The sequence below is a fragment of the Haliotis rufescens genome, unplaced genomic scaffold, assembly GCF_023055435.1.
Source record: "Haliotis rufescens isolate VD_foot unplaced genomic scaffold, xgHalRufe1.0.p SCAF_12, whole genome shotgun sequence".
NCBI classification, from domain to species: Eukaryota; Metazoa; Mollusca; class Gastropoda; order Lepetellida; family Haliotidae; genus Haliotis; species Haliotis rufescens.
In genome coordinates, this window is record NW_025963802.1 from 29,869,285 (window position 1) to 29,896,824 (window position 27,540).

The 27,540-nt window shown below is 39.1% G+C and overlaps 2 protein-coding genes across 4 annotated transcripts in view; one reads left to right on the forward strand and one right to left on the reverse strand.

Annotated features, from left to right (window-relative positions):
* Positions 1–27,540, reverse strand: part of LOC124116983 (protein FAM184A-like) — a 106,281-nt gene that overhangs the window by 48,047 nt on the left and 30,694 nt on the right. The gene's annotated exons all lie outside the window — the stretch shown is intronic.
* On the forward strand, positions 1,611–26,000 carry LOC124116999 (G-protein coupled receptor daf-37-like). Its single transcript, XM_046478669.2, has 2 exons — positions 1,611–2,643; positions 21,694–26,000. The coding sequence occupies exons 1-2, from the start codon at positions 2,249–2,251 to the stop codon at positions 22,487–22,489; spliced, it is 1,191 nt and encodes a 396-aa protein (XP_046334625.1). The 5' UTR covers positions 1,611–2,248; the 3' UTR covers positions 22,490–26,000.

Here is a 27,540-nt window from a genome sequence, read left to right on the forward strand (position 1 = left end):
AGTGATTGAAAGTGTTGGGTTTTGTATACAGTGAGTGAAAGTGTTGGGTTTTGTATACAGTGAGTGAAAGTGTTGGGTTTTGTATACAGTGAGTGAAAGTGTTGGGTTTTGTATACAGTGATTGAAAGTGTTTGGTTTTGTATACAGTGATTGAAAGTGTTGGGTTTTGTATACAGTGAGTGAAAGTGTTGGGTTTTGTATACAGTGATTGAAAGTGTTGGGTTTTGTATACAGTGATTGAAAGTGTTTGGTTTTGTATACAGTGATTGAAAGTGTTGGGTTTTGTATACAGTGATTGAAAGTGTTGGGTTTTGTATACAGTGAGTGAAAGTGTTGGGTTTGTATACAGTCAAACAATATTTCAAAGCCAATTTAAATATAATAATAATGACAGTGTATAACATTAGTTTGAGTCTATGATAAATGGGATGATATGTAAGGACAGAACCACAGAGTAAACACACACCCTACTGCTACTTCACGAAAGATGTTCTGTTTAACATCAAAGCTTAACATCCATGTCTTAAAGGGGATCTGGTGATGAGAACAGTTCTGTTGTAATTAATGGATTGGAACAGAGCTGGGTGCACTAAATCAGAAATGTCAAGAATGTTGTGGACTGTCTAGTCTCATTACAGTCTTCATCAAAACCATTAAAAACATCATTTACATGTTTCAGCCTTGATAATTCAGCACAGTCTTTTGGGCATACTACCACTTTTTACAATGAATGTTGAAGAGTCTTGTAGATATCTTCAAAAATCTTAAACAAAAACCAGTCTGCTTTTCAATATCTCAGCGATCTACTAAAACTTACTTTTACAAACACGCCCAAAACATCAACTGATCAAACACATGTCAACCATCTTTCACAACATATTGATGTTTTCTGAAATGTTCCCAACCCACTGAAATTAAAAATGCAACAGTAAAAAATAATGGCTGATACAAAATACTAAGGAAAATTTATATCATCCCAAACATTTACAATCAATCAGCCATTGGTCCAGATCCCATGCCAAGTGGCAAGAAATCATATGCTATCTTGTCAAAGGAAAAAAGTCTCCGAGGCAGTTCACATGACAGGATGTAAATTAATGATGGACACATAACAGAGATGCAGCACCTTGACAGACTTCAAAACATTGTGTCTCTAAATATCACCATAGACATATTACTATTTTGCTAAACAATACCACATTGTGACTGACTATTAAGCTTTGAGGAAATCAGACATGAAGTTAATATGTACAATAATGTGTCATGACACTTATTGATTATTATATCCTAACCCACCAGGCAATATATGGGCATTAAAGATATCTGTGTATAAACCTTCAACCAGGACATCAATGTAATGCTACACTTACATAGGAACAAACTGACCATGTATCAACCACCTCTCTGTATTTTATCTCATTTTTATTAACATTTTATGAATCACATCTAAGATCTTGAATATTTAAAATCAAACCCATCTACTTTCTATCCAGACTAACATCCTGAAAACTCCTAAAAAACATCCTTCTGAATCAAATCTGGAAGAAGTAAAGAGAGAGAGCCACATTTATCAGAGGAGGCTGCCGATTGGAGTACAGAGCTATCAAGCCTAACTTCCCCACAAACAAGTAAGCAGTGTGCCTCGGACAGGTTGAGAGAGACTTGCACAGCCACAGTGGGACCGATGAGACTGGTTAGGCAGTTGTGGATATGTAGAGGGTGATGCTGAGGCAAACAGGGCAGTGAGTTAATGGCAGGCAACAATAAGGAGCCGGATAGTTTAACCTTATAATTGGCCGTAACCTGAAGCTTCACGCTCCACCCCCTTCCTGTCAATCTCTCTTCTGTATATTTTTGACTCACAGGCGGGCAATTGTCTCAGAAAGTGTAGAAGTGGTGGGGCCAAGGTAAATATAAATATACAGCAAACTGCTCTGAGTGTTCATAGATGGGAGTCAGTTTGTTATTGCTGTCAACTGGATTCCCCAGACTGTTTTACCTATCCTCAATTAACACTGAAGAGGGAAAAAAGTGGACATCACTAGTACAGTTTCAATTTTAAACCTGGAAGTTTCCACCTAGTGGGTATTTCTGTTCGAGACTTTACACTCTGAGATTATTGTTTCACCAAAAGGAACTGTGTGAATCACGAAGCAAAAAGGATTTGGTTGGTGTCCAAGAATCTGCTTGGGATTCCTCCAACAGACCTACCCAGAAGCTGAGGTTCATAATCAGCTGTTGAGTGGGAATGGCAAACCTATCTGCCCAAGAAGCGTGGTCTGTTGAGACAATGTCCACATTGACACCATACATCATGAGTGGAGGGGACAATTTTACTTCCACGACAATGGCACCAGTGCCTCCACCAATGATGACACCAGAGTTCTTGCAGACAGTAGAGTATGTTTGTGACCAGGTGCTCGTTCCACTGATAGTCTGTTTTGGAATTTTGGGCAATGTCCTAAGTTTGGTGGTTCTAACGAAGAAAGAGATGGCTTCACCAACCAACTGTTTTCTGATTGCTCTGGCTGTGTCCGACTTGCTACTTCTTGCGATTCAGATCCCCCATTTTCTCTCCTTTCACCCAGACTGGAATAAGGCTTCATCCTTCATGACCTTCCATAGGCATTTCACCATACTCAGGTAAGAATTGTATGATTTCTTTCACTGGGGTTCGACAATATGCTAGTGGAACTGTTCAGTAGTTTACAGGTAAAGGTGGTTCTTCTGGCTAGTGGAATCATGAAATGTCTACTTATTAATGTTACATATTAAATTATGAAAAGACAGAAATTGTGAGAATAACTGCAATACCAGCAATAAGCAATTAGTAACAAGAGTTATGAGATGATGACAAATCCCCCTGCCCCCACAATAGCAAAAGGCACCACTTCAAACCCTGGTTAATCCCACCACCCCTGATACGTCTGGGAATAAAATGTTTAAACTTGAAGTTGTCCAGTTGTCCAATTGAAAAAAACATTGTTTTTTTTATTGACACCATTTATGAGCATATTTAAGTGTCAAAGTAATCACAAGAATGTACCATTCATCCATTGCCACAAACCATTAGTAAAACTCTGATGGCTGGCTAATAATATTTTAAATAAAATTGTTTTCTCAAGTTGAACACTGCACAATGTATTAAAAAATGACATTTGCCAGGACAACAGCTCACCAACTCACAAACAAATGTTGACATGATCATGACGTTAAAAAAGTCATAAGGTGGTTCTACTGGCTTTTCTTGTTAAATTTGTTGTGACACCCCTAAAAAAATACCCAGGGGGTCCAAAAAACAACCCAAAACCCAATCTGACAAAACTTCCAAAAATGATGAAATATCTAATGACAAAAGATGTGAGAAGAATGTTTATTATATTCTTATTGTGAAAAGAATGCATTTAATAGGTTTGTAATGGAGAAAAACTATCCAACAGCAGTCAAGCCATTCACTATATCCAAGAAACTGATGAAAAACAAAGCTTGAAAAAGTGATAAATATGCGACTGGTGTACAATAAGGAACAAGATGCAAAACACATAACCATTATTTCTGTGTGAAGACACATTCCGTTGAGGGCTACGAGGCATTTAGTTTCAGTTTACAGTATAAAGAACTACATTTAGCATTTCTTTTACACAATAATACACTCAAACCCTGTTTTCCTGACCAGCAATGTAAATTGTTGTCATCAAGATCATGAAAAGATATGCAATGATTATACATGAAAAATAAGATAGGAAAAGCTTTTAAAATAATTTAATATTCTGCAGTTAGATAGGTGTTCTCTGCCATTATCACAGATTGTCCTATACCATTCATATTCCCATCACATGCAGATGATATCCTGCTTTTACCATTTCCCTGTAAACAGTTACATTCTGGATGTGCCATTTGTCTTGATTGTTTCCCTGAAAGGGATATTAGGTAATGCCAAGCAGATAAGGGTAGATCTGCCTTTGAAGAGGCTACCAAGTAAACAGCCTGTGTGGCAGACAGACACAAGAATAAAGAAATGTTCTGGCAATGAGGAAAAGGCAACAGAAAGGGGAACACCGGTCTCGGAAGGACCCACTATTAACTGCAGTCACTGTTACCATATTATCACAAGGCACACTATTCTCCCTTTTCTTCATGGACAAGCTGACTGCCTTAATTTTCAAAAGTGAATTTTAATTTTGGGGGGGTTAAATACAGTGATTCACTGCAAATATGATTTTTTTTAACAGCTTGCATTATTGTTTTCATTCTTATGTCATGAGTTTGTTTCAGGAAATTAATTTAATCACCAACATTTATAGTTCCCATTTTGATGTATCTAACAGTATGATAAACCAAAAAATCTGTAAAACAGCAAATATATAAATGTGCCTATTCTCTGTACATTTGGATGCGCCCCATGCCTGAAACCTATGACCATGGGTTTAAAGCCCAGACTCGTCCTGATTCTGTTTCTAGGTTTGTTGGCAACATACCCATGCTTGTGGGTTTCATCAAAGTGGTAAACGTTGTAAGATCTGCATCACTTTGGGCTTTCTTCCCACTATAGCTGACCTACCATCATATATTAAAGAGAAATACTGTTAAAAGCGACAATACCACACATATTCTCTATCTAGATTTGATTGATCTATGACATCATAAGAAGTATATCCTGACTGCTTGTTCCTTGCGAGACATGTGAAGATCTGGGTTTGAATAGGTTTTCAGGAACTCATGCTTGCCTTAAGATTTTTTGTCCAGATTTGATTATTTACAGACCGCTGTAATACAGCTGGAAAATTACTGAGTGTGGCATTAAACAAAAAGAAAAAAAACCCAAAACCCAAACGTTTGTTCCTTGTGACTCCTTCACTACTTACAACTGATGACTGTAGGTCCGTCTACTGTACTGCACTCAACATGCCAATACTGTCCATAATTAGATGAGTCACCAACTGCCAACTGTAACCATCAGTAATGAGGAGCATATTCAGTGATATGCTGAAAAATTACTATAATCTGCCCACAAAATTGCAGTTTGCAATAAATTAATGTCATTTCTCAGAATTGCTAAGAAATAAGACAGAAGGTTTCAGATGAATGAGAAATATTATAGATATATTTGTGTTTAAGACACTCAAGGATATTGGGTAATGGAGGCTTATCAGGGTTAGAACTAAACTGAAAGGCTTTGCTAGCCTGGGTAAAGATAAAATGCCCTTGTAAAGTTAAAACAATGGGGAAATGTTGCAATTTGTACTCGCCCGCAGGCATTTGTTCTAGCCCTGGTCTAATGGGCTAGTGTTAAGTTCTAACTCTGCTTATCCAGTGATAGTGTAGAGAGATGAAATTTGTGAGACAAGAAAACATCTTGCTAGAACATTATTACAGGTCTACTACAAATCTGGAATTCCAGGACACTCACACATTGGGGACAAAGTGTTTTTGGATACAGGATGTTTTCCGAACTTAATTGAGCACCAGAGGTGCACTTCTCTTCCCATCTCCACGTCTAATCTTGGCTGTATGGTAAAACCACAGCTACAGCATGCATCACAGAGACAGTATACTGCCGGGAGCCAAGTCCTGCTGGGCTGCTGTAGCAGTTGATGCTAATAAAGGCTGCTTGATTTAGAAGGATAAATGTTTGTATGTTTGTTGTTTATTGCCACACTCAGCAATACAACAACTATATGATGGCAGTCTGTAATTAATTGATCTGGGACAGATGATCCAGTGATAGATATTGTGAGCAATGGTCCACACCATCGAGGTATGATGATACGCAATCTACCAAGTCGCTGAGCCTAATCACCTGATCTCTATGGTCCCAAGGGCTCTACTCTAATCCCCTATCCCCACAGGGGGAGTATCAATGCGTATGCAGAACATGATTTGATTTCACCTGTAAGCAACTGGTTAGAGAACAGCCCCCTCCCACACCTATCCCCAAAGGTGCACACTGAGGTACGGCACTGCTGACAGGGCTAGAAATTGGCATTAGTCCTTTACAGTCCTTGCCAAACTTCCCAATAGTTAAGGTGTCATAAGGACTAGTAGAAATGTGCCATTTTTAAGGCTCCTGCTACATGCTATCATTATAAGGACGAGTGGACTTAAAATGCTAGTTTCTCTTGCTGGTTGACAATTCGTAAAAGCTACAGATTTTCTCCTAGATACTACTTAATTCATGCAATGAAACCCAAACCCCTAATTTTGACCTGGTGGTATACATCTGTGAAGCAAACCGGAAAATAAAATTATTGAAGAGGGTATGCAGAGGATGACATTTTGAAATGGAATGATATCATCTCTGAAACATTTTACCTAATAGAAACAGAAAGATTCCAGTATATTTTTCAAACTGAGATTTCAAACCATATCCTGTCATCAGTGTCCACTGCTGTCCCTACATAGACAAACTGCAATAGGAGAGGAAGGATCCTTATATGAGATTTGGGATGAGGGAGGCTAGTCTAGGCATAGCTGGGGCTGTTTCACGTGCACAGAGAGGAGGATGCACTCCACAGGTTTCTCAAAGTGATATATTGTGTTACAGCAAAGTAGAGGATACATGTAACAAGTTTCACAGCTTCTAATTATCTCTTGCTTTGTTAGAGTCATTGTGATCACAGTGCTTAGTGAACATTTATACATACTTGGAACAATAACACATATTCCCAATAATCACATCATAGTTTCTTCGGTCAAAAGTAAAGGTTGCATGTCAAATGGTCCAAATAAAATATATTTGTTGACACCTGGGTTATTATCGACTTGATAGGTCTGCTGGCACTGATGGATATTGAAACATGTTCATGAAGAGTTTTCCAAATATATTATTTATGATGATCATTGACAGAGTCTAATAACTAGTCACTGAGGATGTCTATGTCCATGAGACCAAAACATGTTCATCAGTACAACTGAACAATATAACAATACAGCATTGTCATGATAAACACATTAATAACTGCTGTTTGTATTGTCATTCCTCAGAAATGATTTTGTTTTGTTTTAAGCACTAAGCAATATTTCCGCTATATGACGGCGGTTTGTAAATAATCAATTCTGGACCAGACAATCCAGTGATTGACAACATGAGCATCGATGTACACAATTGGTATCAATGACATGCATCAACCAAGTCAGCGAGCCTGACCACCCCATCCCATTAGTTGCCTTTTACGACAAGCATAGTTGCCCTTTGTGGCAAGCATGGGTTGCTGAAGACCTATTCTGTCCCGGATCCCTCAGAAATGAAATTCAGACTGAACATATAAATTGTTTCAAGAATAAAGGAACATGACCTATCATCGTGTAAGACTAACAAGGAACTTGTCCCGGACGGAATTAAAGGTTGGTCTCTGTATTGGTGGCACGTGTAGGATTCATCTCTCTTGGCTGTAGTGGTTGATATGTAGGTGGTCTACAAATTTGTAATGCCTTTAGTGTCCCCGGATATAATGAGCCCTTGATAACACCATCCCTTATCTGTAAAAGGAAAAGTGGCTCCCACACACGTTATTTCTATCTTGGTAACACTATGTCTCTCATACATGCAGGAAATTGGACTTCTTCCTTGTATGATCGCAAGTTTGCTTTCTCTGAAATACATGGTACTTCACCCTTCAGTTGCTACAAGGATGTACGTGTTCCTCAACCCACAAACAAACCGCTTTGGATCCCTAAGAACTTAAATTGAAATTCTGTTCTGTTATATTTTTTTCATGACCTTTAGGCAACGTAAAACTACAATAAACAACCTCTGAAATTGAGCATGTTCTAATTTGCGCCTCATGTGTCAGTATTCACTGTCACAGCAAATGGAATTTTAAATATCAGACTATAAATATTACTGAGAATTCAATTATGAAACTTTCACATTAGTGATCAAAGGTGTATCAAAATATCAATAATCATTTTACAATAAACCTACAAATGTAAAGTTAAAATAAACTTACAACCCCTCTAAATTTTGGTCTATTCAAGGCATTATTCTCACAGGAAAATTAGTGAATCAAACATAACAGCATTAACCTTTTTTCATGATTACAACAATAGACACAAAATAAGCTTTAGACTGTATGTTACCTCAAAGGTTGGTTGGTTTGTTGTTTAACCCCACACTCAGCAATATTCCAGCTATATGACGACGGTCTCTTAATAATTGAGTCTGGACCAGACAATCCAGTGATTAATATCATGAGCATCAATCCACACACTTGGGATTGATGACATGCATCAACCAAGTCAGCGAGCCTGACCACCCCATCCCGTTAGTTGCCTTTTATGACAAGCATAGTCGCCTTTTACGGCAAACATGGGTTGCTGAAGACCTGTTCTACCCCGGATCTTGACGGGTCACCTCAAAGGTAAGTCAGTCCGTAAATATAACTATAAGTGGTTATACCAAAATGTTCAATATGGAGGGCAAAGTATAGCTAAACATAAAATACTGGTGAAAAATATCACTTTTAGCATGGTTTAAATGACCATCAAATGTCGAAAGGGTATTATTGTCACCTGTGGTTTGACTTGGATCAACCACAATCTCCTGCGGTTTTAACACTTGTAAAATAACAGCGTTAGAAACCGGCACAAGTTCTATATACAGTCCTCACAAACACTGGGCAGTTTTAACTATTTCATTATCACAAGGAATAGTGATAAAGGGTTAGTGTCTCCTGCTGGGTGTGCCCTGAAACGTTCCAAAATTCAAAAGACGTAACCTTTGTCATGCTGATTGATTGAGAGGCAACACATTGCCACTAATAATATTCTGAAAAACTCTTAACATTCTTCTTTAGGGTATTAAGGGCAAGCAAAAAGGTTGGGGTGGGAGTATTTTAAGCTCTCTATCTGCTAGCTTAATCTTGTTGAGTAATTGTATAGGTGTCAAACAAACAGAGTTCCTGATCCTGTGTCTGCATCACCTCACTGCAACAGCACAACTGACAAACCAAACACCTCCACACCTAGGGTTTCCACAACTAGCATCATCACCTAACCAGTTTGTAGGGTGGCACAAAATAACAAACGCTGGGTGATGGGCCTTTACCACTGTCAGACATGTCAGAGAGCTAGGAGAATGTAAAGAGAAAAAGTTGGTTTGTGGGTTGGATTGGTGAGGGTGTGAATGAGGACTGTCTGCAGCTATTGTTAACAGCTTCACATGCTAGACATCACACCGCCACCACTCACCTGCCAAAGAAGTGTTGTGAGGAGTGCTATTGCCAGTTTTGGCATTGAGGAAATGTTTAGAAACTTGTCATAGACATGATACACACGCCATTGTGAAATGGCTTGGTGCAGACGCTTGGGTTCAGAAAGGGTTGGCATATCACCATCACTCATTGGTAACAAGTGGTTGGTTCCAATAAATCCATGATCAATCATAATCTGACAAATTACCCATATTTAACAGCCTTTGAAATATTCAACCTTATTCCGTGGCAGAAAATACCTATTTGTGTTGCAAATTATGTGTGGTGATCTACAAATATTCAGATAATTCACTACAGTGCTCGCTTCCATTCATGAATAAGAGGTATTGATTCTACAGTGACATGACCTCAAATTTCAAAACACAGTAGGTTATCTCCTGATCAAAAATAGATTTTAATGAAAGGATGAACATAAACCGTTTAACATCAAATAACATATTTGGCAAAAATTTATCATGGCCACTCAATTGTTCCTTAGATCAGTACAACTTAACATATCCTCAATCATTGTCTATATTCTAGCACTGAACATTCCTAGCAGCCAGTTGTTAATACGCCAATGCAATTTATTTGGCCACAGACCAAGTTTTCTATTGAACATGTTTCAGTTTTCTGTGTGTTACAAACATCTTCTATCATGTGCGCCGTGTTTCGCTGTGCAGAGTTGCGTCCCTTGGACACACCAGAAACCCACGCTAGTGGGTTTCACTGAAGTGGTAAACGTCTGACAAGTCACACCTGCATCACTTCGGGTTTTCCTCCCACATTAAGCTGACACGCCGCGATATAACTGGAATACTGTAAAAAGCAGTGTTAAACCCAACTCACTCACTCACTCACTCACTCACTCACTCACTCATGTGTGCTGCTGAAGCAAAGCTTACTGTGAATTTTACAAGGAAGAAAACAAAGAGGCTATCTTAAACGAAATATTTTGAGTGAAAGCCACGTTGGCATCCAAGTGACTTTTTGTCCTGTTTTTAGTCGTACCCAAGTGGCTTGTATCACAATAACATAGCATACAACATCAGAAATCGTTTTGGAAGCCTGGAGGTGGGATGTGAAATGTTAACAAAAACAGTCTCCCTTCATGTCCATCCCTTGGCACATGTTAGAAACTTTTTCACAAACATAGCATACAACCACACTCAATTACCAGACCATCTTCCTACATCTTCATCACTTCTACACTCCTGCCATCAGAAAATGCCACTTTATCAATATTCTATCAAAATATTTATTTCCTCCCTTGCTCCTGTGAAAAAGCCCCTACTGAGAGTTATTACGTAACATTCATTAACAGACTGCTGTAGCAATAGATCCGTGAGCAGGTGCAGGTAAATAAACATTGGACGGTGAAGCCGCAAAGGATGAGTCCCACTCTGATAGCGCTGCACTTGAGACCTAGCTGATATCTTCTGATGAGGGAGAGTTGTCCTTTCATCTAGCTTTAATAACGAGGCTCTGTCTTCTCCTCTTTGAAAATGGAAAGCAAAGTTGTCTGGCTCCTTGCAGTGCACAGAAAAATTAAAGTTGGCCAATGATACATGCACATGCAAACAGGTCCCACTGTGTTGCGCCTTGGTGGAAGGCGGACTTCATGACCCAACTACTCCTACCAGTACAACTCTGTGGTTGCCAGGTACAGTTCACTGGGTAGACATGTGAAGAACATATGGAAACAGCCAAAATTATTGTCATCATTTTAATGACATGTAGAACCAATATAGCTAAGTGTTCTGTCGTTCATGAGCTTAGTTACTCCTTGTTCACAAAGAAGTTAACATTAATTGATAAATTTGAATAATACAATTTCAGTCAATTCTCAAAGCAACGGTAGAAACTAATAGTTTTAGTATGCTAGTCCTTACAATGATAGCAAAAAGCAAGACCTAAAAAATGGCAAATTTCTACTGGTCCTAATGATACCCTCACTAATTGGGCAGTTTGGCAAGGACTACAGGACTCAGAGCCAATTTCTAATACTTTCTAAAACTATAAAGAGGCATTTTAAAGTTCTGAGATCATCTTCAAGGCATTCTGCCAGTGAACAACTCTAAGACAAGTTCCTCAATGGTTTCAGAGAAGAAACTGGAGATATGAGAGTATACAACTGAGCACATGGAAACTGCCATGACATAAGATGCCCTGGCCTGCTGAACCAGATGGCTAACAAACCAATGAGGCACGTTTCATATCACTTGAGTTTGTATGGAGAAAAGTAAACATATTATCATCAGAGTGGCATTTTAAGCAGCATTTATATAGAGTGGGAAAGAATGCCTTAACAATATTTGAAGTTCTCATAACTCAATATAAAGACAAATATAACATGACTGATATATTTGTTCTTACAGATAGTTCATGATGGATGAAATAGGAATATAAATACATTATCAGTGTTCCTGCTGGTTTTTGAAACTGTCAGTCCACCACCAAAAATTACCAGTCCACCCTAATTTTTCGTCAGTCTCAACTTTCAACAAATGAAAAGAACAGTATGAAAATTACCTAGTTTCAATCCTTTCAACATCATGATCAATGCAGTGTACGTTCATAGCTGACAAATGCAATGATTTCATCTCTGAAGTAACTCAGATCTACATGTCACTCACGCAAAGTTCAGTCGCAACGAATCGCCGATGTTTTGTTCAACAATAAAAAGGTTACTTTATTTGCCGGTCCACAGGGACTGGCAGACAAATGAATTACTGGTCCAAGCCTAATTTTACCTGTAAAAACTGGTAATTACCAGTAAATGGGAAAACTGCATTATTATGCCCAGAACACAATATTCCTTTATCTGAATAGAATGAAGGAAACTATTGTAAAGAACGCCTATTTAAAATGAAAAATTTCGGCCTGGGGATGTAAAATAAAAATTACAATTTTACTAACAAGACCAAAAGAAGTCAATATTGCTATCATAAGTTATACAAGATTCTAAATGCCATGTAAAGATAGCATATACAACCCAATTTACAAATTCAGAAGCATGCTCTAATTTGATGTTACATATTGTAGGAATTTAGGCTAATCTAATTTAGTATCATATGCTATTACACAGTTCATCAAATACTTTATCTTCTTTACAATCTTTAATTCTTCACTTAAGGTGGTACAGAGCTAGACAGAACAGCCTCAAAACACTGAAGTCCATAGTACAACCTGTGGTTTAAGCATCTCTCTGGATTTGATGAACATCTGATGGTAGAGACAACCTAATCTGTTTTATTTTTATACCCTTGCACTGTGGAAACCTTTCTGGTTAATGTTAAATCTGAAAGCAGATTAAATTGTCTGCACTAAATCTACAGATATGCACAATCCTGGTCGGCAGGGAGGCTGTCGGAATCTAGACAACACAGCACAGTACTGCTGCTGAAGATACTTCATGAATCACCACTTCTGTGTAGGGCTGCCGCCATCAAAGTTTGGACAGAATCACTTGTTAGCCCAGCTAAACATAGATATCTCAATCCGTCAGGGCTCTGAGTAGATCCAATGTTTTCCACTATGATGGTTTGAGGAGAAACATTATGCAGGTGCCAGTAGATATCTATTTATCAAGGACACCTTCATCTAAGATGTATTGTTTGCATTGGAGGATATTCTATAAGATCATTTGCAGGATAGGGATGGCTACCTGCTATTGGTCATGTAGGTAGAGAAGGCAATGTGTCACGTGTATGTCCATGATGTATGGCTGCTGATAAGGGGAATGAGTCATGGATGTTTTGTCCTGAACTGTGATGCTGTTGAAATCTTTACTTACACCATTTATAAACCCACATGATTATGTGACCCGTGAAGATCCGGGGTAGAACAGGTCTTCACCAACCCATGCATGCCGTAAAAGGGGACTATGCTTTTCGTAAGAGGCGACTAACAGGATCAGGTGGTCAGGCTTGCTGACTTGGTTGATACATGTCATCGATCCCAATTGCATGGATCAATGTTCATGATGTCAGTCACTTGACTGTCTGGTCCAGACTCGATTATTTACAGACCGTCGTCATATAGCTGGAATATTGCTTTGTGTGCCGTTAAACAACAAACCAACAAACAAACCATAAATTCACATTGTAAGAAATCAAAACCCCGGCTATTCAAATTGACCCATTTCTTGAAAAAGAATTTGCTTTCAAGCAATGACCATTACGGATTATTTGTTAGAACCAATAAGCATTATATATAATGTACCGGTACACATGAATCATACCACGAGAGGAGTTTGTATGGAGCAAAAGATGTATTCCGAACCACGGACGTATATATGTCTTTGTCCGAACCAAGTTTCAAACTGAATCAATATAAAGTAACTATTATTTCCATTTGAGTAACATAGGGAATGTGGGGTTAGAAAGAGTTTCAGCAAGCTCTAAGTTATCAATTTCTCACTGATTGATCGTCCAATTAACTGTCCCCAAGTATGTTCTTCAGGAGATGGGAACTATTTATAACTGACCAGTCTATAATAGCCTCAGCATAATTACTGGCTAGTGTTTCGCTTCCTGCAGTTGTGGGCACATGGAAGCAGCTCCTCAGTCAGTGGAAGCCACCTCCACTGTGACATGTCTCACCTTACAGTGACTGACAAGTCAACACAGCTCCCAGTTATACTCCGACAAGCTCCCAGTTACACTCCGACAAGCTCCCAGTTACACTCAGACAAGCTCCCAGTTACACTCTGACAAGCTCCCAGTTACACTCCGACAAGCTCCCAGTTACACTCCGACAAGCTCCCAGTTACACTCCGACAAGTTCCCAGTTACACTCCGACAAGCTCCCAGTTACACTCCGACAAGCTCCCAGTTACACTCCGACAAGTTCCCAGTTACACTCCGACAAGCTCCCAGTTACACTCCGACAAGCTCCCTGTTACACTCCGACAAGCTCCCAGTTACACTCCAACAAGCTCCCAGTTACACTCCGACAAGCTCCCTGTTACACTCAGACAAGCTCCCAGTTACACTCAGACAAGCTCCCAGTTACACTCTGACAAGCTCCCAGTTACACTCAGACAAGCTCCCAGTTACGCTCCGACAAGCTCCCAGTTACACTCAGACAAGCTCCCAGTTACACTCCGACAAGCTCCCAGTTACACTCCGACAAGCTCCCAGTTACACTCCGACAAGCTCCCAGTTACACTCCGACAAGCCCCCTGTTACACTCCGACAAGCTCCCAGTTACAGTCAGACAAGCTCCCAGTTACACTCAGACAAGCTCCCAGTTACACTCCGACAAGCTCCCAGTTACACTCCGACAAGCTCCCAGTTACACTCCGACAAGCTCCCAGTTACACTCCGACAAGCTCCCAGTTACACTCCGACAAGCTCCCTGTTACACTCAGACAAGCTCCCAGTTACACTCAGACAAGCTCCCAGTTACACTCTGACAAGCTCCCAGTTACACTCAGACAAGCTCCCTGTTACACTCCGACAAGCTCCCAGTTACACTCCGACAAGCTCCCAGTTACACTCCGACAAGCTCCCAGTTACACTCCGACAAGCTCCCAGTTACACTCAGACAAGCTCCCTGTTACACTCAGACAAGCTCCCAGTTACACTCAGACAAGCTCCCAGCTACACTCACAAGGGGCATTCTAGGCTAACTTTTTGCCCCAGAAATAAAATTTTCCTATTGAAAATATTTATCTACAAAATACAAAATAAAATCCAAGTGGAAGTCAGAACAATGCTTAATTTCAGGCTGAGGCAATCATGGTTTGCCAAATCATTCTAGACTGTAGTTGGATTCATGTTTTACGGTAAATGTTTCTCTAGGGTCAGTAAGACAGAGTAGTTCAACTCTCTTACTTGGAGCTAGTAATTGCTTGCATAATCATAGTCCTTGTGCAAATGATGTCCTGTACCACACAATCATAAAAGCAAATGTCCTCTACTGCTGTAAAGTTTCTTTACCATAAAAGTGATGTTTGTGTCCAGCTATGATGGCGGCCTGAAAATAATCAAATCCTTTTCTAGCCTGGAATCACCATGGCACTCAAAGTGCTACTCAAACAACCTTGACTTTCTACAACTGAAAAGTCATTTATGCCATCACCTTTACATCAATATGAAAGTGTTATTTAAATAGTCATAGAATTGATAGAAAACATGACTCTCAACAGCACAATCCAAGACATATTATGCAGAAGAAATTGGAAAAATATTCTTTCAGTGCAAACTGTAAGCAACTTATTCTTATTATGGTCATATTACAGAATCACAAGATATATATTGGAGAAACATCCTACAACTTGCAGTGGCATTGGCTGGCACTAGGGCTGGGACGAGTCCAAATTTACTACCCGGGTACCCACACCCCTATTACCCGACCCTACCGGGGTACCCACTATAGGTCTCAGGAGATGTCTCAAAATGTCCGAATGGGAACATTTTTAGCATAGCCCTTGCAAAACGTATTAGGATACATGTATTACACGATCTGGTCATTCATACACTGAAGTTGAATTAAGTTATATCTTTATTCAATCATATGAAAAATCAGAAGGAATGGGTGCATAGTCAGAAACGAATGCGAACATTTGTGACTTGTAGTGTAACCATAGAGTTCTGGATAATTTTTGTCATTAAACAATATATCACGTGACTAACCACAGGTCCGGGTTATCCTGTGGGTACCCGGGTCCTACTCAGTACCCACCCAACCCGGGTACCTGAGTTACCCGTCCCAGCCCTAGCTGGCACTGACCTTCAGTCTACGTGGTCTAGTTGAGGTCAACAAAATACAAGATATGAATCCTCAGCTTGCATGACACCTGATAACAGGCTTCACTTCTCCCAACTGTGCCGGGTAGAGTCAAGGGAACTAACATGGATATCCACTTTGTACAAATTATAGATATTTACTCAGGAATTTGTATTTCAGGTCTAGTGGTTATAAAAGTGCCTCCAATTGAAAGAACACATGCAACACAACCTTACATATTTGAAGTAGTTTAGGCCATAAAGTTATCACGGTTCCAAGAGCTCTTGCAATAAAACCTAACGTAATATCCAGGATGTGTACATCATGAAATGGTCTAACTACTCATACCTGCTCCTATCAGTGCATTTATCATCTATCTTCAACCATTATTCCATAAATCAAAGCTAACAGATGCCAAGGTGGCTTCCTTGACACATTGAGGTAAAATTACTGTATGGTTTGGCGCTGAGGAACAGAAAATCCCACAGCAGTATCTCATATAGATACTCATTTAACATGGTGTTATTCAGGGGCAAATAGTGATAAATAAAATAATATATGTAAGGACCATAAATTTAACATCTTTTGAAGTAACACACTGAGTGGTTCAAGTACTGCTCTCTGGGATCTCCATAACCAACAACGGATGACGAGTCAATGATTGATTTATGCTACAGTCGCGTGTGGGCCAGTGTTTCAACCATTCAATGTTTCAAAATTGAAGACAAGAAATGAAACCTTTTTATCATGGATGATGGGAATCGAGCCTGCAACCTCATATAACTGTTAAGTTTTGTAAAACACTGTTATCCCACTGAGCCAGAGGAACAGGTGATGAAAGGTTGTTCAATTTTACATGTCATGACTTAGTTGTGTCTGTGCTGCACATGTTTTTTCTCTCGCACACTTTGATCACATTCCTTTTTCATGCGATTATAAGAGACCTAAATGTTTTCTTATTTTTTCTGGTACTTCTTGCATCTAGATGGTTCATAAGTTGGATAAAAATTTCTACTGGGTTTTGGTTCAAAATGTAAAACCTTGAGCTTGGGACTGAGGAGGAGTGTTTTATCCTTAACACCTCAAACCCTCTGTGGCTATGACTTCAGATGATTAGCAGAAGCTCAATCAGTCCCTTGAATCTAACCATAATGTTATCTAAACCCACTGAAACTGAACACGGGGAGCATACTCCAAACAAGTCTTGAAACAGAATAATATTACATATCACATCATTCTGTGATAACTTCTGGTGTTATATTTAGGCCCCCTTATCTTTGAAGTAGCTATTAATAGCAGAGACGTGCAATGATTTGATACTGATAAAACAGGAGTGTAGTTGCCGGAGACAGGCTGGGATAATACCTATCATTCCTTGTTTACAGAAAACACCTGCATCACCTTTCTAAGCTTCAGTTACCTGAAAAAGTTTACCATGTTCTTACAAGTCTGTCTTAATGTTGGCATTCAAGGGTATCCATAATACCTCTGCCAGTTTTTACTTACTTCTTTTTTTTGCTTGATAAACATTTGTACCATGGCCCACTGATAACTGCTCTAACACTATCATAAACCATGTATAAAAGGTATCCATTCAAAACTCATTTCATGTGTTCACCCCCCAAAGTCACTAAAATTACATGCTATTCTATTATTAGCATCACCGTTTTTATTATCTATAAGTACTTGCATACAGTGTGTATTGCCAAGTAGACAATATGTTTGCAATATATATATACTCCCTCAGGTCAAAAGTACTCCATGTTCACCAACTAGAAAGCAATGTGCTTGAAGTTCTCAGAAAATATGTGACTCTTTGATACCAAACCTGTATCATATAATAAAAGGAAAACAACTGTCACGTAGTTAGGTCACATCACACTTAAAGTTTTTGGGTATCCACGTTTCTCAAAGTTGGCAAGCCATTGTGACTCTATACCGTACCACAGCGGTAAAGTATAAAGAACATGGCAGGACCTTAAAGCATTTCCATAGCAGTAGGCCCACTACACCTCAAGACTTTCTCAAGATCTTATCCTTCACTATAAGCCTTCTAATTCCTAGCATTTCATGACCAATGGATGATGGATAGCCATATGACACCGCAATTCAAGGTGCAGAGATGCATCCCTTTAGCATGCCTGTTAGAAAGCTGTGATTGTAGGTTTGAATCCCGGTTCACCCTGATTATGTTTCTAAGTTTGTCAGCATCATACCCGTGCCCATGGGTTTCACCAAAGTGGTTAATGTATGAGACCTGCATCACTTTGGGCTTTCCTCCCACATCAACCTGACATGCTGTGATATAACTAAGACACTGTTCAACCAAGGGCGGATCCAGCATTTAAATCCTCTCAGATAATTTTACTGCCTACAACATACTACATTTGCTTTTCAGTGTGTGTGTGTGTGTGTGTGCATGTGTGTGTGTGTGTGTGCCCCCCACCCCCCGTCTGGATCTGCCTGTGGTTCAACTCCCTCCCTACTTCATTGTAAAGTCAAATGAATCAAGAAATCCAGTTTTGTATTGATACCTAATTTGGTTGTAACATGATATTTCTTAAAGAGAACACAATACTAGATTCTGTGAGAATTTCTACCCCACACATGCAGATTTGTCCTAAATACATCATCTCTAAAGCCAAAGCAGTTTGTTATGATTAAGGCGTACAAAGGACAGACAATTGGATCTACTGGTCCTTAACACAAAGCAAATACTGCTCTTTAACAACTTCAATGGATGAAAATAGCTCTTCAAGTTTTTCACTGACTGTAAATTGATACAAAGATTTGTTTTCTTCCAAACAGTGCAATGACTTCAAACAGAATTACTACTTTTTTTCAAGGTACTTCATTACAGAATGCTTGCTTAGCATAGGCCTTGATGTCTTCCATGAACGTGAACATTTTTTGGTTTTCCAGAATTTCTGAAATACCAGTATACCATGCAAGGGAGTGACCTTAGTGCTTCTTTACTTGCCCGGTCAAGATTTGATCATTTACAGGCTGCCGCCGTCATATTGCAGGAGTACTGATATCTGGCGTTAGGCAACAAACACGTTTGGATGCAAAGTTTCAGAGTGGCAGGTGCTACCAGTGGAGCAGGACATGCTTACCCTTTTTTGGAGCAACTGGTATCATCATTGATTTGCACTGAAACATTCATATAATCTTCGCCCCTATTTGCCTTTTGTGACCAATGGATTCCGTTTTGGCAGATAATCAAGACTGATTATTCTCTGGAGAGGATGTTTTACATTTAGTTCTATCTGGTCCTGTAAAACATGATCGTAGTCCTGACATTATGATAGTTTACTTTAGTTTTGGAGAACACAGTTGGACCTGACTAGTTCACTATTCAGGGATGCAACCTGGCATCTGAGTCAGTTTGTCTCCCAAACAGGCATCCCAAAGGCTAGTATAATTTCAAGCTTTTAAGGGGCTCTTAATTCCTATGTTACCACCATTTGGGTTAGTATCCCCCCATACTCATTGCTTACTTCCACTAACAAGCTGCATCCTCCTTTGTAAATGACATGCACAGCACAAACTGATGGAAATACAATGGCATCAGTGATGAAGTGGTTCAGCCACTGATGGAACCACTGACTCTCGTCCATCATAATACATTGTACAATAATTCAGGCCAAATTTCATATTAACCTTACACAATCCATTCAAATAAATGACCATAATACAAGTATCAGCCTCTATGAAAAAGGCATAAAAATTAAAAAACTTGAACAATGTATTACGTGATAACATGTAATTAAGCACAACAGACTGACAGTGGAAATTGTAAAGGCCATGGTGATTGTGTTCATTCCCCATCTGGACTCCTCATATGTGGAAAGGTTGGTGTGTCAGTTTAACATGATCGGGAGCAGTTTGTGAAGGAGAAACAATTTCTCTTGTCTTGAAGTGATTTCTTTTCAATTGGGTTAACATCCTGGAGTTCAGACGTAGAGGCTAACAGACAGGATGTTTTGTTCTATGACAGGAAGTTTGAAGGATCGTGGGAAATATGGACCATGGCCTCCATGAATAGAGTTACAATACACGCTTCAATATACGAAAACACAACAAACAAGAGACCAGTATTGGCTATTATATTATGGGAGTTCACTGCAAATCTAAAATATTTTTTGAAAAGATTTCATCACATCTTCTTGTTAACTTCACAAATGACTTCTGGAAAACTTAGGAAATAGTTTTCTTTTTCACTCCATATGGCAACTGATTGATTTGAAAATACTAGTTTTTCTCATTATCTGATGGAATTAAGATAAAACATATAAGAAACAGCAAGATTTAATCTAAATAATTCCATTACAAAGTCTGAATCCTTTGAATGGTGAAAGATTAAGTGAAAATATTCACTTTAGTGTATAATTTTTAAGGACAGGAAAAGCAAACGAAACCAATACAATATTTCCACATAATGACCATGAGTGGAGGTGTAATTGCCGAGCATGTATGTATGCAACTGCAGTATATTAAGACCAGCCTGTGGTAATACCTGCCATGTGTGAGTGGTTGACATACAACATGATTGTGTCACGTCTCAAACACTAACACTTGTTGTTTATTTGAAGAATGGAAACTTATCTCAATGTTTGGACTCAGAACACTTGCATGCTCCCAGTGCATTGCAACTTGAGCCATCTTCCTCAAAGCCCACTTACTCTCAAATTACCTCTTGTTGAAACTGCCACTGTAGGGTGTTGTCATTCCAACACATCCCTTTGTGAAGTGTGTAGGGTTGGGTGGATAATTATACCTTTGCTAACAGTATTACAACACAGACAATATTTACCAACAGTCTGTGTTTTTGTTTTTAGCATACGGCCTGTATTGACATGGCAAGACTGGTGTGGTATGATAAGGTATTTGCAGATGCATAAATAAAATGATAAGCTAGCTGTGATGAATTAGTGGTTGGAAACAGGGAGGAGTCACCCAAACTGAGAGCCTTTGATTTAGAACCTGATGGCTTATTCTGGAGAGGAAAAACTTAATCATGCTGTGAGATCGCTGGTGGCGAGCTGAAGGAGCGGGCAGGCATCTACTTGACATCATCTAACTGTTCTATGTCAGCTTCAGTTAACTATTGTGTTAACAGGTTACACTACTTCCAGACTTGCAACATCAGTTATCGTCAGTCGGCATCCTAATACCATGGTGACGCGTCTAGATTACATATCTCTAAGGCTGATTTATAGTGCAGCTTTTGCCTAAAGGTAGTAATGATATATTTTCACTTTCACAGCCTCATAAGCCAATAATCAATTATTCTGTGATAAATTGTTTGTCTGTCTTCATGGTTCGTTAATCTTGAGGAAGACATCTTTGAATTCATTTGCCACTTAAAGTAGCACTGATAAGAATAGCCGCCTCCTCTTAGGGAGTTTCCCAGCTGTGAATCCTCATGTGATGTTGACATACAGGGTTACAGGGTTCTCTGAGAGACAAATTTGTTGCTTCTTGGGAGACAGGACTTTTTTCAAATCAACGGCAATATTTATGTAACTAAATTAAGGTGTAAGTACTGGAGCCCTTCAGACAAACATTCCATTGATGATTTTGTGTTTTAAACTCTTTATTTCGTATTTACTGTCAGTGCTGACTAACTGATGCCATTTCGTAACATGAAACAGATCAGACTCAATACTGACCACAACTGACACCCGGTTTACTGAGTATCATATATTTTTTTAAAAACATACACATTACTTATTGTTAAACATGTATGTTTTTTACTTTTCAGGTATGTGATGACCAATATCTTCTTAACATGCACCTGCTGGATCACTGTTGCTGTGACGATTGAGCGCTTCATATCACTTCGATTCATTGCCTATCCACACCTAGCCTGTACAATATCCCGAGCAAAGAAAGCCATTGCTGCTATTTTCATTGTGTCTGTGCTCTTCCACATCACAAAGTTCTTCGAGTATATCCCCAACCCTGACCATACCAAAGGACCACCACTGCTCCTGACTGAATTGTCCATGAGCAAGGCCTACGACAGATATGTCCACATCAGCAACATCACACTGACTGCCATCATCCCTGTATTTCTCCTCGTCATCGTCAACAGCTTCCTCATCTACTTCCTGATGACCCATCACCGCCGTATGAAGCGTCATCGTGCCGGGGTCCACTCCAGCGTTGACATGACCCACATCACTATCATTGTCATCACGATGGTCCTCGTCTTCATCGTGTGTCACTCCTTTGGTCTGTTCCTTGCACTGGCCATTGCAGTTAATGGTCGCAGACATGTGTTCATGAACCCTCTGTATCGAAGCTTTAAGCACATAAACTTTCTTCTTGTCACAACCAATTCAAGCGTAAATTTTCTACTCTATTCAACAATCAGCAAAAAATTCCGTACTACCTTTCTGGCTATTTTTTTAGGAAAGCTCCACGACAAGAACCTGTCGTGGAGCATGCAGAATTCCAACTCGAATTTCTCAAGTAAACCTAATGCCACCTCTTATATCTCTCAAATATCCACTGACAGCTCAAATGGAAAAGGTGGAGAGCACTCAGAGGTGTAAATGCCTGAACCTCTGTGCCCCGTTCCACACAGCAATCATAGCGCTAAGGCGATCGTAACCCCCATACTAAAACATAGTCTTACGACAGTCGTAGCACTATGATCGCTTTGTGGAATGGTCCAGATGCATAAACACTCCAGATATCTGCTATGTTAACGCCTGTATCTTTGTCGGTAAATGTCCTAACCTCTGAGAGTGTATGCCCCAGAAGGTTTAGGTGTAAACACAACAGACATCTGGAAGTGTTAATGTCTTAGGCCTGTAAAGGCGTCAAAGTCCTGGACCTCTGAGATATAAATGCCTTTGACCATATACACCATCAATATATACCACTCAACATTTGACTGGGTCCAAAATATTTATCTTTAGTCAAAGGTGTGATCCTTAGCAAACGTTGAGTAGTACAGTAATAAGGTCATAGAAGCATGGACCTTCTATGTTAACTATCAGGTCAACAAAGGCATGAGATAATATAGGATAGTTGTGTGGCTATGTATGTTATGTCTTGTGATGGTCCTGGATCAGTGTTGGACTTGTTGTTTGGTAGACTTGAAGTTTGTAGAGAGGACATCAATACAAGGATGAAGGATGTGTGTAGTTTTAGTGTGTATAGGTTCATATGTTGTGTAGATACCATTACCATGTAGCATATTCCTAGATAACTACAAGCACATCTTTATCATTACATCATTTCATATCTATTAAATATGGCATGATCAGTGAGAACGACTTACAAGGACTTGACTGTTCTCGGACTAGTTCCTCAATGATACAACTCCCAAGGACTTGACTGTTCTCGGACTATTTCCTAAATGATACAACACCCAAGGACTTGACTGTTCTTGGACTAGTTCCTAAATGATACAACACCCAAGGACTTGACTGTTCTCGGACTAGTTCCTCAATGATACAACTCACAAGGACTTGACTGTTCTCGGACTAGTTCCTCAATGATACAACTCCCAAGGACTTGACTGTTCTCGGACTAGTTCCTAAATGATACAACACCCAAGGACTTGACTGTTCTCGGACTAGTTCCTCAATGATACAACACCCAAGGACTTGACTGTTCTCGGACTAGTTCCTCAATGATACAACACCCAAGGACTTGACTGTTCTCGGACTAGTTCCTCAATGATACAACACCCAAGGACTTGACTGTTCTCGGACTAGTTCCTCAATGATACAACACACAAGCCTTTTGATCAAGTCAGGTAATGGGCAATGGAAAGAGGAACGCAGAGAGATCAGCAGTGCCTTCTGACAAACACCCAAATAACCAGATGTTCCAAAGACAACAACATCAACCATGCTGACAAGGAAATCACTGATTCTTAGGGATTTGTGGAAACTTGCCTCCTGTGAAACTGTTATAATGAATATGTAATACTCTTGAGAGTAGTTGACAAATGTGGACATAGGCATGTGGAGCACTGACCCACATTGTGAACACTTGTTATAATCACAAGTGAAGGCTGAATGACTGTACCGGTGACACTTGAAAACATCAGGGTGAACCCAGCCACTGAACTTGATGATGATGCAAAGATATTAACCTCTTTATTCTATCATTTGTTTACATATATAATCTCAATGTTTGTACCCATATTTATGTACATGTAGTCATGGTAGTATTTGTTTGTGAATATTACTTTGCCATGATAAGTTGCAATATTGTTGATACACAACGTTCATACAGATATGGAATACTTTCATTCAAGGCCTTTTCAAGGCTTTCAACTGTCATTTTCAAGGCTTTTATAGTTGGGTTATAAGCTGCAGTCTGTCAACATTTTCTTAAATTCCAGTATACCATTTACCGTAAGACCCAAAAAGCAGTACGAACATCACAAAGTTTCAAACAAAATTGATTTGCACAACAAACAAATAAAATAAATATGATTGTCATGAATATTTCAAGGTATTTGGCAAATTGTAAAATCTATCACTGCGATAAATCACACATAACATCCTTGGTACATAACTACATTTTTGTGTGTTTTAATACTTTTATTAACAAGGTTACCCGGGTATGTCATTTTGTTTAAAGTCATTTTGTTCAAAGTCAAGGCTTTTCAAGCTACTTTGGTGACTTTCAAGGTTGACACTGAAAATCAAGGCTTTTCAAGAGGGATCTTAAAATTCAAGGCCTTTTCAAACATGTATGAACCTTGTGATATAAAGCAAACAATATGTCACATTGTTTCAGACTTAAACATGTCTTTAATTGTCCCTATTAAATATTGGAATAACATATGACAGTTAGATATATAGTACCAACAATAACATCCTATTACAGACTACAGCCTCTATTCCCTTATTCTCTTTAATATTTATACATTCTGATATGTTAAAATACTTTTACACATATTTCTGTTGGAAACTTTAACCAGACTAAACCAAATTCAGTAAGATGCAGATGAGCCCTCTTAGCCAACAGTATGTCTGTCTGATCAGCTTGGAAATGAGTTTTGTGAAGAACCCTCCACAATTGTAATGTCCCCCAGCTGGATGGAAGCTTCAGCTGTGCTGAGTGCTAGATTTCTGTGGAGAGTGACAAGTGTGGTAGGCTGATGCTGCTGCTGCACACAATGGGCCTAGGTCATGGTGACATGTCGTGTTGACAGAGGCAATGATGCTTGCCAAGGAATCCCAAACACTTGTTGATTTCTTTCATGTGAAATACATCTTGGAGAAACAACAAAGCATTGAAACCTAATCCTTTTCTCTTTGAAAAACATAAATGCAGGCAAGCCAAATCTGTACATGAACGAGAGTGTGTGGCTATTTCTTGTACCTCTAAGTGTTATTTCTCCCCTGTGTATTGAGACATGGCTAAGGCTCTGATATTAAGGTACTTGTGTAGTTTCAATAAGCTGTCATTGACAGCAGCATTTCATATCCTACTACAGCTTCTTAGGACATACCTTTGAGAATAGGCCTTCATCGTGTCCATTGTTATCCAACATCTTTCACCATATTATCACTGATTATTCAATTGTTCATACAGAGGGAAGGCTTGGATGTTTAATTAGTCTGCAACTCTGAAGCCTGAGTCTAGTAACATTCTGTTCGGTATAGTAATCTAATAATAGTCCACATTATAACACTAAAACATTTTATATGATGCTAAAGGTCATGTTCTGTCAAATAGACTTTGTCACAGGCTGTAAATACATATGTCAATATTGAGGCCCCAAAATTTGTTTATGTATAATTTTGTCAATTTTTATAATATGCAATAAAAATTAATATTTTTTCTCAGGCAAGGACTTGTAAACATGTGAACGTGGTCATCAACAGTTTGTGTTGAAACTGTCTGCCACCCATACTTTGCCATGTTCAGTGCCTTTGCTGATTCTATAGTGCCTCATTGTATTGTTTAACCTAAGCAACCTGTATTGTGTATGATATGCAATTGGTTGGTGTAATCACTCTCACTGTACATTGTTCTTGCAGTAATCAATCCGTAGTTGATCCTATTCATAGCAATAAAATATTTTGTATCACATTTCTGTCTCCTTTCTTCACTGAGGGTATACACAGAGTTCCAGATAAATCTTTGAGCGATTACTCACATGTTATCGTTTATATTGGGTACTGATAGTTTTCTAGGTAATCAATATATCTTACTCCTTGGGTCCTGTCTCGTGGGTATTTCTTATACCAGTGAGTCAATCTGTTTCCCATCACATCAGCTCACTACAGTGACACATGTCTAGATTACATCAAGTGGGAAGTAACTTTAGTGCATTATTCACTGCAGTATATATACTGAACCACAAAAGAAACATCACCATGGATAGATATATGAGAAACCTTATTTGTCCAAACACAGTAAACATATTTTGAGACATATTAAAAAGATGAAACTTGGCAAAACTGATCATCAAGGTTGAAATTAAAGCGTCAAATGTTCTTAAAGTGAAACACAACACTAGTCTCTAAAAAAAATGGCACCACAAGTCAGTATCGCATGTGTCCGCAAAATGCATTGATGACTGCCTTGCAACGTTGATACATGGAATGGATGAGGCCGTTGATGAAGGCCATAGGCACCTTGAGCCCACACTCAAGCACTAATGTGTCGCTGGTGTGTCCCCATAGTCTGTCGAGCAGTTTCCGCAGCAGTAACAAAGCGTTCTTAAAGATGCTGTCGCACAATCTGACAGTTGGTTGTGGGAGTGTCAGGATTCACTAATGTATTAATTACACCTGACGAGACAATACACAATATGCCTACCCTTGTGGCGAATCATATTTTAATTCTGCATCTCCAATTAAACACAGTGTTGAACATACGGTTATCTCAAAGCTTGGTCCCCGCGTATTGCTTCTTTATTCATCATTTTCGGTGGTGTCTCGAAGTATTTACGTAGGTCCCTTCAACTGCGACACAACAGTGTTTGACTGTATTTACAAAATGTAATAGAAGCTTTGTAACAAAAAACGGCCTGGTAGCTTCGCTGACTTGTGTTACCTTACCTTACCTTACTAAGTCTGATTTCATGAAACTATACTCCCTGCCAAAAGAAAAGTGAACAATAGAAACATATGGAGAAGTATATAAGTTAAGAAGAGATGTTTTTAATGTTTACCACCTAATGACAAACTAACAATCAGTCGAGTGTTACCACAGTGTCTTTATTCTTATCATGATATGCTGCATATGATTTCCAAACTTTACACGCAAATCCTGCACGAGACAAATGGTGCATCTTGAGTCATGGCTCTATGACGTCACATGTGATGTGTTCATGAGCGTCGGTTCACACAATTATACCAGTATGTTCGTTTGTGCCTCGAACCAATCTAATGTCTCTTGAATATGAGTAATTCTTCATCTATTAACCAACATGTATAGTATTCGTGTTTCTTTTGTCGGTGAGTATTTAAGAAAGAACCTAAATTAACTAATCATGCAAGATACTGCAAACTGGTTGAAGCAAGAAACCTCTTGTACGCCTGGACACATTGAACATGGAGAATTTTACACCAAAACAACCAGAATAAGTGTCTTGATTTGTATTGATACGCAAGGTGGGCGTTCA

What these genes read in the sequence shown, in the direction of transcription:
- LOC124116999 (XM_046478669.2), top strand. Translation starts at nt 2,249, where the DNA reads ATGGCAAACCTATCTGCCCAAGAAGCGTGGTCTGTTGAGACAATGTCC. An exon ending in AGGCATTTCACCATACTCAG is followed by an intron (nt 2,644 to 21,693) that starts GTAAGAATTGTA and finishes TTTACTTTTCAG; the next exon opens with GTATGTGATGACCAATATCT.